General features: G+C 32.6%; 1 protein-coding gene across 2 annotated transcripts in view; it reads right to left on the bottom strand.

The window, feature by feature from the left end:
- LOC133189892 (adenylyl cyclase-associated protein 1-like) overlaps positions 1–13,379 on the bottom strand; it is a 56,790-nt gene that overhangs the window by 13,880 nt on the left and 29,531 nt on the right. For both annotated transcript variants that reach the window (XM_061325305.1, XM_061325304.1), the window contains exon 8: positions 1,829–2,012. In XM_061325305.1, the coding sequence (XP_061181289.1) occupies positions 1,829–2,012 (184 nt within the window). The remainder of the gene's footprint in view (positions 1–1,828; positions 2,013–13,379) is intronic.

Consider the following 13,379-nt stretch of genomic DNA (forward strand, 5'->3'; position numbering starts at 1 on the left):
AAAAATGTCTTATGTTAGAATCAAAGATGTCTTACATTAGATTCAGAAATATTTTACTTCTGAATCACAGACACATTATGTTAAAATCCGAGATGTCTAATGTTAGAATCAGAGATGTCTTAGTTCTGAATCATACAAGTGTCTTTGTTAGAATCAGATGTCTTAGTTCTGAATCATACAAGTGTCTTTGTTAGAATCAGATGTCTTAGTTCTGAATCATACAAGTGTCTTTGTTAGTATCAGATGTCTTAGTTCTGAATCATACAAGTGTCTTTGTTAGAATCAGATGTCTTAGTTCTGAATCATACAAGTGTCTTTGTTAGAATCAGATGTCTTAGTTCTGAATCATACAAGTGTCTTTGTTAGTATCAGATGTCTTAGTTCTGAATCATACAAGTGTCTTTGTTAGAATCAGATGTCTTAGTTCTGAATCATACAAGTGTCTTTGTTAGAATCAGAGATGTCTTAGTTCTGAATCATACAAGTGTCTTTGTTAGAATCAGAGATGTCTTAGTTCTGAGATGTCTTAGTTCTGAATCATACAAGTGTCTTTGTTAGAATCAGATGTCTTAGTTCTGAATCATAAAAGTGTCTTTGTTAGAATCAGATGTCTTAGTTCTGAATCATACAAGTGTCTTTGTTAGTATCAGATGTCTTAGTTCTGAATCATACAAGTGTCTTTGTTAGAATCAGAGATGTCTTAGTTCTGAATCATACAAGTGTCTTTGTTAGAATCAGAGATGTCTTAGTTCTGAATCATACAAGTGTCTTTGTTAGTATCAGATGTCTTAGTTCTGAATCATACAAGTGTCTTTGTTAGAATCAGATGTCTTAGTTCTGAATCATACAAGTGTCTTTGTTAGAATCAGAGATGTCTTAGTTCTGAATCATACAAGTGTCTTTGTTAGAATCAGATGTCTTAGTTCTGAATCATACAAGTGTCTTTGTTAGAATCAGAGATGTCTTAGTTCTGAATCATACAAGTGTCTTTGTTAGAATCAGATGTCTTAGTTCTGAATCATACAAGTGTCTTTGTTAGTATCAGATGTCTTAGTTCTGAATCATACAAGTGTCTTTGTTAGAATCAGAGATGTCTTAGTTCTGAATCATACAAGTGTCTTTGTTAGTATCAGATGTCTTAGTTCTGAATCATACAAGTGTCTTTGTTAGAATCAGATGTCTTAGTTCTGAATCATACAAGTGTCTTTGTTAGAATCAGATGTCTTAGTTCTGAATCAAAGACGCATGTTATGTTAGAATCTATCAATCACTGTCTTATATTAGAATCATAGATGCCTTATGTTAGAATCAAAGATGTCTAGCTTCTTAATCATACATGTCTTTGTCAGAATCTGAGATGGCTTGTGTAAGAATCAGAGATGTCTTACTTCTGAATTATAGAGGTGTGTCTTGAAATGTCTTGGTGTCTTATGTTTAAATAACAGAAGTGTCCCTGCTTTATAATGGTGTCTTAGTTTTTAATAATTTGTATCCTAATTGATTCTAGCTTCAGTACCTTGTATAAAGTGTTAGAAATCAATCTGTGTCCAAAAAGTGGTGAAAACAAACACACAACTTTTTTTCTAAAATGATTCTACCATGTTTCATTTTCCTGTAGATAATGTGTTTTATGCTTCTAATATTTGAAAACAGAATCAGGGAGGAATGAAGTGAATGAACAACATACTATAAGCTTTCACTAAAAAAAAATTACTTGTATGTGCATGGGTAAAATAAAATAAATAAAATATATGAATGATAAAGTGAATATTCAGTTTTCTAACATATTTCATCAATATTAGTTTACTTTATAAAGTGTAGTACAAACCAGCAGTAATTTCTGTTCCCTTGTTAAGAGCTTCCATTAAAGCTGCCCTGGCGTCATCCTCGGAGGGCCCAGAGGAGGGGGGTGGAGCTTGAACTGCTGGTGGGGGAGGGGGTGGAGGTGGTCCTGGGGGTGGGGGAACTGGGGCACCTCCAGCAGGGGTACTAACTTCACTGGCATCTCCACCCTAGAACACATTAAAATATGTAATTTCTTGCATTTCAGAAAATATAAAATTGTAGTGATGTTGTTTTTAAATCATAGCACATATGATATTACAAAGAAAGTAAAAACAGACTTAAGGAATAAATTCTGTAAATGCCAATATCTGTCCTTAAAATCAAACTCTGATGGAGAAATCTTTTAATATGTTTTAAAATAGGGGTTATCTGCAGATTTCATTAATATTAAATATTAATGAAATATTTGAATATTGTACCCAAGCAAGTTTATGCTCCTGAAATGCTACAGTCAAAATTGAATAAATTTTGTCAATATTTTCTTTCGGAAAAATAATGGAATTTCCACTTAGTTTGTGATGTCAGAGATAAAAACTGCCAATAACCTTCCTCCAATCTATAATACATGTACATTAAGCTAAATTCAGATCTTTTTTATACAGTATATAAAAATGTGCACATTTCAAGAGACTTTTGAAATTTAACTGTTAAGGGGCAAAAATATGCCTTTACTGCATATAGTTCTTTCTGAAATTTCAGAAGGAACTTGAAGATTCTTCCCTATTTCTCTTTACTTCATAAAGAAAGAGAGACAAAATACCCCCCTCCCCCCAATAATAAAATCAAGTATGGTTTTTGCAGAATTATTATATGTGTAAATTAATGAGCTTAATTTTTTTTTTTTTCAAATAATTGTTTTATCAAGAGAATGTACAAGACTGCAGGAAAATTCTTTGAAACCATGATCTTGTCCTTCTATACAATGGCATCTACTGAAAATTTTTTATCTCCACCCTCCCACAAAAACCGCTACCTGTGTTGCACAAATTAGAAGCATATGTTTTAAAGAGGGATAAATATTTAAAAGAAACTCATTTAAAACAGATGGTTATAAACTCAAAACACAGCACTGACGTTTTCACTGATGACCTCTTTATTCGTGGCATCAGCTGCCTTCATGTGTAAAACAACAAACGAAAATGAAAAAAAGTGCAAGCTGTCTGCTTAAAATCTTGGATTTTGACAACTATTTCAAAAGTTGAAAAAGAAAAATTAGGTGCCTGTCCTAGAAGAATATACATACAACATCATGATTTAGTTAAGGTTATTTTTATTTGTACTTAAGCACCATTAATAAAATTCCCATTGGCACAAGTATTGCTATTCAAAAATGTATTCTTCAAAGAAATTCAAGATGAAGCCAAGAATGAAATCTATCCATTCATCCACATGATTTAAGGCAAAAAATTTTATTTTCTAGAAGCAGAAAAGATAATTAATCCTAGGGTCTTGCTTATAAAACCGAGTAAAGATTTAAAGATGATTTCTTCAAAGTTGAGAGGTAATTAACACAATTTTCTACATTTCATGAAAATTAAATACCTCTCAATTGACTCCATCTGGGCCAAATTTCTGAATTAACACGAAGGGAAAATTTACTTTTCATTTTTCATGAAAAATTCTGATGAACTTTGGCATTTAGGGTGTATAAAGTTCTGCTACCATCTGGTTTAGTGAAAATTAGTTCTGTCAATTCTTCATGGACAGCAAGAGTTATCTTTCTTTGAACAAGAAAAGTCAAATATGCAAAAGTTTTCATGCTTATGAGAAGTTTCAAATGAAAAATTGTTAACCAACTTTTGATCTCTCTTTCCTCAATATAGTTTCCTGTCAAATAACAAGGAAAGTAATCAATTATTGGACTTGAAGTAAATTCTAAAGCACAAATTAAAAGGCAGAATTTTCATTGCACAATTTTTCCTTTTATTTTATTCATGAATGGGAGATAAAAAAAATCATTGTTCAAACAAAAATTCTAACAAATCACTTGGGTCAAAGGTTCAGAGGTCATCTCTAGTCTGGCAGTTGGCACAATGAATTAGACATGTGTTTCATTTTTTCATTGTTCTGCTGAATTTCCTGTTCAGAATGCCCCCTATTTATATTTCTGCTTGAAATCAACCTATAGATTGAATTGACAGTTTGTGTGCCATATTCATCAATAAACCATGAAAAAGAATTCATCTTCAAGACCCTCTGATCAAACAGCATGAGAGAAGCCTTGAAACTAAAATTTTGGCTAATTCCAAAATGCAGCCAACCATTAAATACTTTGTTCTCTTTACTCATCACCAATTTATGCCTTGTTTTCATACACAAAAGATGAAACACTGACCAGACATTTTTGCTGTTATTTTTTTTATTCTCAAAACACCAGGCATGTTTCTCTACAGAAAAGAAGTTTTTGGCACTAAAAAGAATTTGCTGACATTTTTTTAACTTCTTTTTCCACAGAAATAGTGGGGCCTTGAACTTCCTATAAATCATGGATATTGGCTACTGTCTTTTGTTAGATGTATTTTAGTCATCATCAAAGGACACTTCCTTCAGAACAAATTTAATAAAGTCATCAATGCCCTACAGTGCACCAATGAATCCTAGCGATGCACTGAGGTGTAAAACAGAGAAATTATGATACATCAATCTTAACTGTTTTTCTCTTAAAGGACTTATCGCATGATTTTTCAAAAATCTTAATTTTATGAAAAATATTATCTACAACCTTGTTTATTAAAATTCTGAATACAATAAATGTTGTTGGAAGCATATTTTAAGAGATATTGAGAGTTGAAATTCAAATACGGCAATATGCATATTTCAGTCGGATTTCGGTGAAATACTGCTCTGACGTCATAGGCGACAATTCAGTGATAGAGAGATGAGAAGTTCCACACTATTTACGGAGATATCAATGACAAATGCAGCTTAATTATGAAAAATGCTGAAAAAATTAATTCCTAACGTGATTTTCAATTATTTTAAAAACATTAACTAGTTCTAAGGTGTAAGAATTTTGAGATATTTTCATTTTTTATTCGAAACATTTAGAATCTGTAGGTCTGATTACGGCAATGTTTCGTGATCGGAAATTCATTTTTCAAGACCGCCATCCTTTACAAAAAATATGAAGGCATACTTGCATAAATTAATATTATGTTAAAAAAGAAGAATAACAAAGTTATTTAATTTAAATTTGTGAATCAAATAAGTTCATACATGTAATAAAATGACAAATCAAATTGTATTGTTATGGCGAGTTTCTTCGTCTTTGCCGCATCTCCCTCGCTATCATCGCTGCTATTTTTACAATGTTAACGAATTTTTCAGATTATTTCTTGCTGATATTTCTAAAATATAAGGTTTGATATTAAATTTCATATCAATAATATTAGTGATTTGGTCGTCCATAACGCAGAAAATTCAGGTTGTATTGCGTATATTTTAGTAAGATTTACCTGAAGAGCTGATCAGCCATTGTCGCCTTTGATGTCACAGGGTCACGTGATCGCTATCTAGATTTTTAATTCAGGGGTTTACTTTTGAGTCAATAATTGGTTAATTACGGTGGTTTATCCGCAGTAAAAACACAAAATTTATAAACTGTGGTCATAAGGAACGTTTTACGCTTTTAATTTCAAATAATTTAGGAACATGCGACAAGTCCTTTAAGTCTTGCTAGACTTTCATCATCCAGAAAAAAAAGAATCATATGTAATATTGGCTGACTGTTCTGTTTCACACACCATCTAGATCCACCCTATAAATTATATTTCCTTATTTGCTGTTTCATCAATTTAACCGATGGCAGATACGGCCTATCTTATCTCAAGTCAGAACTCAATTACCAGTAAGTCAACCTGATTCTTAATCAAAATTAAAAAAAAAAAAAAAAAACTATATTCAGAAAAACACAAGTGACAAATTTTGCAGATCAATTCTACTTAAAGTGGTCAAAACATATGATCTTAAGGATGTAAAACCCTAAATGATAGGAACCATGATACAGAAACTAAAGAGTTAAAATCTTAATCATGAAAGAAGCTAATGCAATAGCCATTTATGAATGGATATCATTATACTCAATGAATTGATACAGCCAGACTGATTATTGAATGGATATATCCAGACTGATTATTGATTGGATACAGCCAGAATGATTATTGAATGGATACAACCAGACTGATTATTGAATGGATACAGCCAGACTAATTATTGAATGGATATAGCCAGACTGATTATTGAATGGATATAGCCAGACTGATTATTGAATGGATACAGCCAGACAGGTCACTGGATGGAAATAACCAGACTGGTCATTGAATGGATATAACCAGACAGGTAGATGGATATAGCCAGACTTGTCAATGAATGGATACAGTCAGACTGGTCAATGAATGGAAAATGCATCTGTAGGTACAAAGAGACAAAAAGAAAAACAAATATTGGATTCATTAATTCAATAACTTCATATTTATTCATAAGATTAAAATAGACTGCATGGGTGACAATTCTGAGGCAAACTACTACAAAAAAAAAGACTTGCTGCCTTTCATCAAAAACTGATCAATGTCTGATATTAAATCACCTTGACCTTCACTCTGTAGGGTCGCCTGTATTTGCAGGGCAATTTATTTCCTATCATCCACAACCTAGCACAAAAAGCAGCACCTTTGAAGTGGCTCAATGTGTTTGGTTGTTGAGGAAAAAAGAGTGCCAATTGTTACAGAGAACTAATTTCCTAAAAGAATTCAATATTCTATCCATCAACATGCTGGGTTCATAAAAAACCCCAATAAAACCAGAAGTCTCTGATGAGACTGTAGCTTTACTGGTGTGTACTTAATTATTACATGTATAAAGAAAGATGTATCTTACTATAGTCTATTTGTGTACCAAGTCTCATTGAAATCTGACCAAAACTGTGGGAGGAGTAAAGTTCTGAAAGAATTTTGCATAAAGTACAGACATTTCTTTTTTTAGTACCATGCCAACATCAATCATCATAATCAAAAACTGACAGAATTGTGTATAAGTATATATACAAGTATAGTCTAGTTGTGTACTAAGTATTAATATTTAAATCAGCTAAAACTTCAGGCGAACCATTTTGAAAGAATTTTAAAGAGACTTTTACTTTTAGTAACCATGGCAAAACCCTTTATCAAAATCAAAACTGATAAAAAAGAATGATGTTTCTTAGTACAGTTTACTTCTGTACCAAGTTTTATTGAAAAATTGAAAAATTGTAAGAGGAGTACCATTTCAAAAAATCATTTACAGTTAGACGGACAGACAGACAGACAATGGACACCTTACTAATGCATAAGCTCTTCTGTTCTCTGACCAGTAGAGCTAAAAAAAACAGTGCTATCTCCTACACACTAATGTGTTACCTAAGCTTAATATTTTGTGTTGGAAAAAAATAATTATCCATTGTCATGTCATGGATCCTAAATATTTCAGGCAGAAATACAGTAAAATGAAATATTTAATGAGGCACTAGTACCAATACCCATTTTATATACCATTTACATGAATGGGTTATAAAGACAGCAAACAGGCACATGTCAGAAATGCACAGAACAAAATGGTTTAAAGACAAAAAAAATTCAAAACTATTCAGAATTAACAATTTCAACACCATAGAGCATTGAACTTCACACTCTCTGACATTAGGCAGCCAGCAAATTTCCAATCTGAACTCTTGGAAAACTATTTTAAAGATGTGCAATCCCAGTAGGCTATAGAAAGAACCTAACTGTTCTCAAACCAAGTTTTCACTAATTTTCTGAATCATCTGGCACATTACTAAACAGTTCATACATTTTCTCTCATTAAAATTTTAAAAGCAAGCAATAATTAGGCCTACACTTTATGGTAATTTATTTAGTTGTGCAACTAAAACAGGCTAGGAAGCCCACTATGCACAGAAAGCTCGGCAACTCTCTCTTTATCGAGACTCTACAGGATTCTGCCCAGGAATAGTGTCAATTTCATCATTATAACCCCATTTCTTGTCAGTTTCATCATTTGGCCTGTCCAAATATAACAATACTCATTAAAAACACAAGCAATGCACAGGGAAACAGCAAGATCATTTGAAAATTACTCTCTTGTTATGAACTTCCCATTTTTTTCTCCAATTAAAATTTCATGGTGATTGAGTTTACTAGATCTGCACTGATTGTGATCTGCAGGCAACTTGTGATGAATTTTCTTTCAATTAAAACCTGCTCGCATTTGTCTCCTGCTCAATTTTGGTTTTTCCTTGATTTAATGCTTAAATTATTTCTATCATTCTACAAATCAGTGAATGCATCATTAACTCTTCCTTCATTTATAGATAGTGTTAAACTCTTCCATTTAAATCCTTGAAATGTCAACTAACAAAGTTCTTTAGGCCATGTATTTTTTTACTATTTTGGATCAATATATGTTTTAATTTCATCTACTGGTAGCTATTCTAGTACAGTAAATACACATAGTAAAAAAATACTGAAGATGATTGTTAATACATGTACATGTATTAAGACTAGGGGTACCCATAAAATAATCAAAACCAAGAAAAGGAATAAAATCAAGAACTTCCCTCCAAAATCTAATATCCTTTGGGGCAAACTCACAGAATGTTTCTGTAACAGGATGGGAGAAAATATAAGGCATCAGACCAGGATTCAAACCTGGGACCTCCTAACAGGTGCTAAGTGGAGTGTCTGGCCACCAGTGTATAAAAATCTGCTATTTCCACATTTCTCCCACTTAAAAGTGGGGTCCATCCCTGACATGTTTTTTTAGGCCCTAGCTGCCAAAGAATGGTCACATCCAGCCCCAAATGTGACAAAAAAGGTGAAAAATGTAACATAAAACCCATGCCAGCTCCAAAACACTGCATCTGCATTGAATTTTCTCACTGTAACATAAGTAAAATGGTATATTACTCAACAACTGTAATTCCTCTAACCTTAACCAAGTCCAATTGACCTTGACTTAAGGTCAAGCCAAACCATCTGTATACACAAAAGTAGTCATCTAAAATCCCTGTGACCTTGGCATCCAAAATGACCATGGTTTATTCTAATGCACTCTTTGGTCACAAAGTGGGAGTGGATCAACAGCTAGAGAAATGGTGGGATGAAATATTGGTAGGATAAAAATTAAAAGAGGTTAACTTTCAAGGTAGTTGATCTTTTAAAAACAATACATGAAAAAAGAGTTAATCTCTGCAAACATTATTTCTTATAATTGCTTTTACCTCCAGGGAATAAAAAATCCCTTCATTGTTAGGATGAATTCAGATAAGGATGTTCATATAACTGTGATTTACTGTACAGCAGTTCAGCACCAAATGTAGGGCTGGGTATTGGCTAGAGATTACTGCAATATTTTTAACTGTATTGTGATAGGTACTGCAATATTTTGAACAAAAATTAAAATGATTTTCCTTTTTTTCTTTAATTTATATGCAGAATGTACATAACTATGCTAAATAACCAAGAAATAATATTTTGTTGATTTAATTACAGTTATGCAACCAAATACACCCATACAACAGCTTTTGCCTTACTGTGTGGAATATGATTACAAATGTTTCTGGCAACTTATTCTTTATATTTTATCATAAAAATCCTGAGTCAAAGCATTTTGCCAGTATATCGGTACAGCAAAAACGTATTGCAATACAATATTTTTTGCATATGGCAGTTTACAGGTATATCAGTATTATTGCCCAGCCCAAACCAAATGGGTAGTGGGCATGCAGATTTATCTATTTTGATAACTGTCTTGATAAATAATAAAATATGCTCAAATCAACTCTGTTTTGTAACTTATGGCAATGCATCAAGACATCCTCTAGCACAATCAAATGTCCTCTGTTAAAATTTGAAACTTTCATACAGAATTATAACCTCTATGGTGAATTGAAGATTGATTGAACTGTATGGAGACAATTCTTTTGCCCAATGTAAAAATTTTAGCTATTTGACTTAGACAAAAAAGTATGTCAAATAAGTGTTCATTTCTGACAACAGACTAGCAATTCTGAATATCAATTTACATATCTTTAAATACAAAATTTTTTCAAGTATTTTTTTTTAAATACAGGTAACTCTCGATACCTTGAAGTCCGCGGGACCGAGGAAAAACTTCGAGAGATCAAGAGTTCGAGTTTTCAAGAGTCCGGAATTTTCCGGGTTTGTTGACAGGTTTTAAAATTAGTCTTACCGGATGTAATGATTTTCATGCAGTGCTAACCTTTTACATGTGGTTTTTATAAAACAACAATATTTTTTCATATTTCGTTTAACTTTGACACTGACTCGAAATAAAAATTAAATTAGTATTTTGTCTTTTAACCAACTACTACTTTTCACTGACACTGCGTCTCTAAATTATCGTAAGACAGTCGATGATAATTATTTTAATAGCATATAAGCAAAATATAATTAATTATAATTCAGTTATCACCTTGCAGCATAAGTGTCACCTGAATAAACATCCCGATCCTCGAGACACACGTCTTCTGCCTGGGGTCATTTAAATGTCCAGGTAAAGGTGCTAATTATATATACTTGTATACACATAGCCACTTCGAGGTATTGAGGGTGAATTCTAATAGAATATGCATAGCGGGACCACATTATGACTTCGAGGGATCAAGGGTTTCGAGATATCAAGAGTTCGAGAAATCAAGAGTAAATTTGCTTAGTTATATAGGGGGAAAATTCAGGACCGGAGACTCACTTCGAGCGATCAAGAACTTCGAGAGATCGAAGTTCGAGCCATCAAGAGTTACCTGTACATGTATACATTTTGTAAAAATTATTTATGACTAAAACTTGCATTAACCGCTGCAAGCAAATCACTTCCAGCTCATTGCCCTTCCTTTACCAACAAATGACTGATGATGTTAGAGCTCTAACTGATTTGTAAGGGGGTGATACAAGGACATCTGTAGCGTATATTTCTTTCATTTTCACCTCCGAAATTCCTTAAGCAATAGTGTTTTGCCCATAGTTCCAATCTACTTTGTTACAGAACTAACTGCTGTCAAATCCCCTTGCAAAGAATGACTCCAATGTCAGCAATGATAATAAGAAAGAAGAAAGACATGCTTACATTTCTCATATACTAATTCCCCCCTCCATAGTTTATAGCTTAATTTTCGTACATGTCATTACGAAAGAAGACAAGATAATTGCATTCAAAAAAAGAATGTCTTCATTGCAATTACACATTGCAATTACAAATTTCCTTTATGAACTGCACTAAAGTACAAAAATATTCAAACATGTAATTATATACATACATGCAAGTCATGAATGATCATGAGCAGCTATTTAATGGCCCCATGAAGGAGAGACAGACCTAAATATTGGTATTTTTAATTCTTTAGATTTCATCTAACTGATATGGAAGATGTTTGTTTGTTGTTTTTTTGTAAACCAAGATCAAGAATTCTTTTAATTCTCACTTGAAAATCAAGAAACACCCAGAAAATTGTTTTTTATCTAAATGGCTACAAAGGAAATTAGAAGATAGTAGTGAAATCCCAAAAGTGCTTGTAACCTGCAATTTGTGGTCAATCTTTTATTAAATACAGAGGGATGAATGTACCTTTTGTAGTGATTTCAAGAAAGAGGTTTTGCTGAACTTTGATAAATTTGATCAATTCAAAAGTATGTAGTTTGAGTTTAGGAAAGCATTTAATGTAACTGGTAATTAATTTTCATTTGACAATTAAAAAACGAAACTGGTATAAGCCCAATCGTAATCATGCTGGAAAAGAGAAATATACTTCAAAAGATTTTCTTTTTCACAATTGTGACACAGGGAGTTATAGTTATTCACATCACCTGTGCTTAAAAGATTCAAAAAGGTGATAATTGAGCAACATAGAAACAGTTGATGGGATGAAAATAAAAAAACAATGTTAAATTTTAAGGTGGCTGATCCTGTTTGATAAGACATGAAAAAAAACAAGTGTTAATCCCTGCAAATTCCATATAGAGCAGTTCAGCACCAAATGCCAGCTTCTAAATTGAAAAGAGTTGAAGGTGATGAAACAGACAACATGCTAGAATGAAGCGCTGTGAAGATTTTAATTGAAATTCCCGGAGATGACTTGGGTAAATAGGCAACATGGAGGTATAATCTATCGTCGTAACAAACCAGCTTCATCGGACAGTCACTTTTTTACTTACTGCCAAAGCACAACATTTCCCCCACCAATCAACAAAGAAAAAAGTCTTATTTCATTTCACAAGAAGGTTTTTTTGTCCTCCAAAAAAAGAAGAGTTCTGTTCAACACTCATAATCTTCAACAAATCTATTTGAACAGCAATTGTAACTGTGAATGATTGCAAGTTTTAGGGCAAGTTCTCAGCATTCACATTGGTAGAATTTCTCATGTGATTTAAAAGTTACCAAATGCATCCAATCATTTTTTCCATGGTTTAACCTAGCTGTCTCAAGGGTCACCATCAGAAGCACAATATTACAGCTACATAGAGTATAAACTGTTCAATAGTGGTGACAGAACTTCATAGAAACTACTCCTACACACTGTTTTCTTTTCAGTAAAAAATGCACAGTTTATGTTTTCAGTGTGACCTGGTGCTGTTTGTATGAACATAGAAAATAAAATTACAAGTTTTGTTATTTAGATTGAAAATAATCAAAAGGTTATTGGTGCCAAGTGGATGCCGCTTGGTACACTCAACCTGAGTACTGTAAATTAAGCCGAATCTGAAGACACAAAGGAATAAACTCAACGCTATCTTAGGCTTCCAAATCTGCAAGTTTCAAAACAAACTCAAAAGTTTCCCTTGTGTTATGATATTGAAATTAATTATTTTCATATTATCAAATTTCTGTATGAAGGGATGTATTTTGCATCTGTTGCCCAGAATTTGTAATCAGAAGGTTAAGAAACAATATCTGCGAGGCCTGATAAAATTTTCGTTTTCCCAAGTCTTAAACTTGACTTCTGTTGTAACAATCAGGTTGGCTCCTCGTGATTAAAAATGAACTTGAAATTTACATGAAGTCTTTGATGCCCTTCCTGTGATCTCATATTATGTACACAAGCCTTGCACTTGTGGAATTTCAAGAAATAATTTTTAAACCATTGAAATATAAAGAAGCTCTGTAAAAAAATAATTTGAATTTACCTTCTTCAAATATAATCATACCAGTTTTTTGCGTTCTTTTGTGAAGGGTCAATGTACCATCTTAATTGCTTTAATTTAACATCTTCTTGGGTTTTTTTTTTTTTTTTTGCAGGAATATCATCATGAAAATGAAGAAGTGTTTTACTTTTATTTGAAACTTCCAAATAACTGATGCGCAGATTATCATTCTTGCTGAATTGATTAAAGGTTTCTTAAACAAAAGCTCAAGGCCCTGAAGTCTGATCATAGCTTCCATGTTCAAAGCCAGGTTTATATCTTGATGAAAACCCAGACAAAATTCACAACAGATTAAAATAACTTCAGCACATTTCTTGAATATAAATTAAATTAAATAGAAAACAT

This window comes from Saccostrea echinata, unplaced genomic scaffold, assembly GCF_033153115.1.
Source record: "Saccostrea echinata isolate AGI-Se365-2 ecotype Australia unplaced genomic scaffold, CSIRO_AGI_Sech_v1 ptg000020l, whole genome shotgun sequence".
Lineage (NCBI taxonomy): Eukaryota > Metazoa > Mollusca > Bivalvia > Ostreida > Ostreidae > Saccostrea > Saccostrea echinata.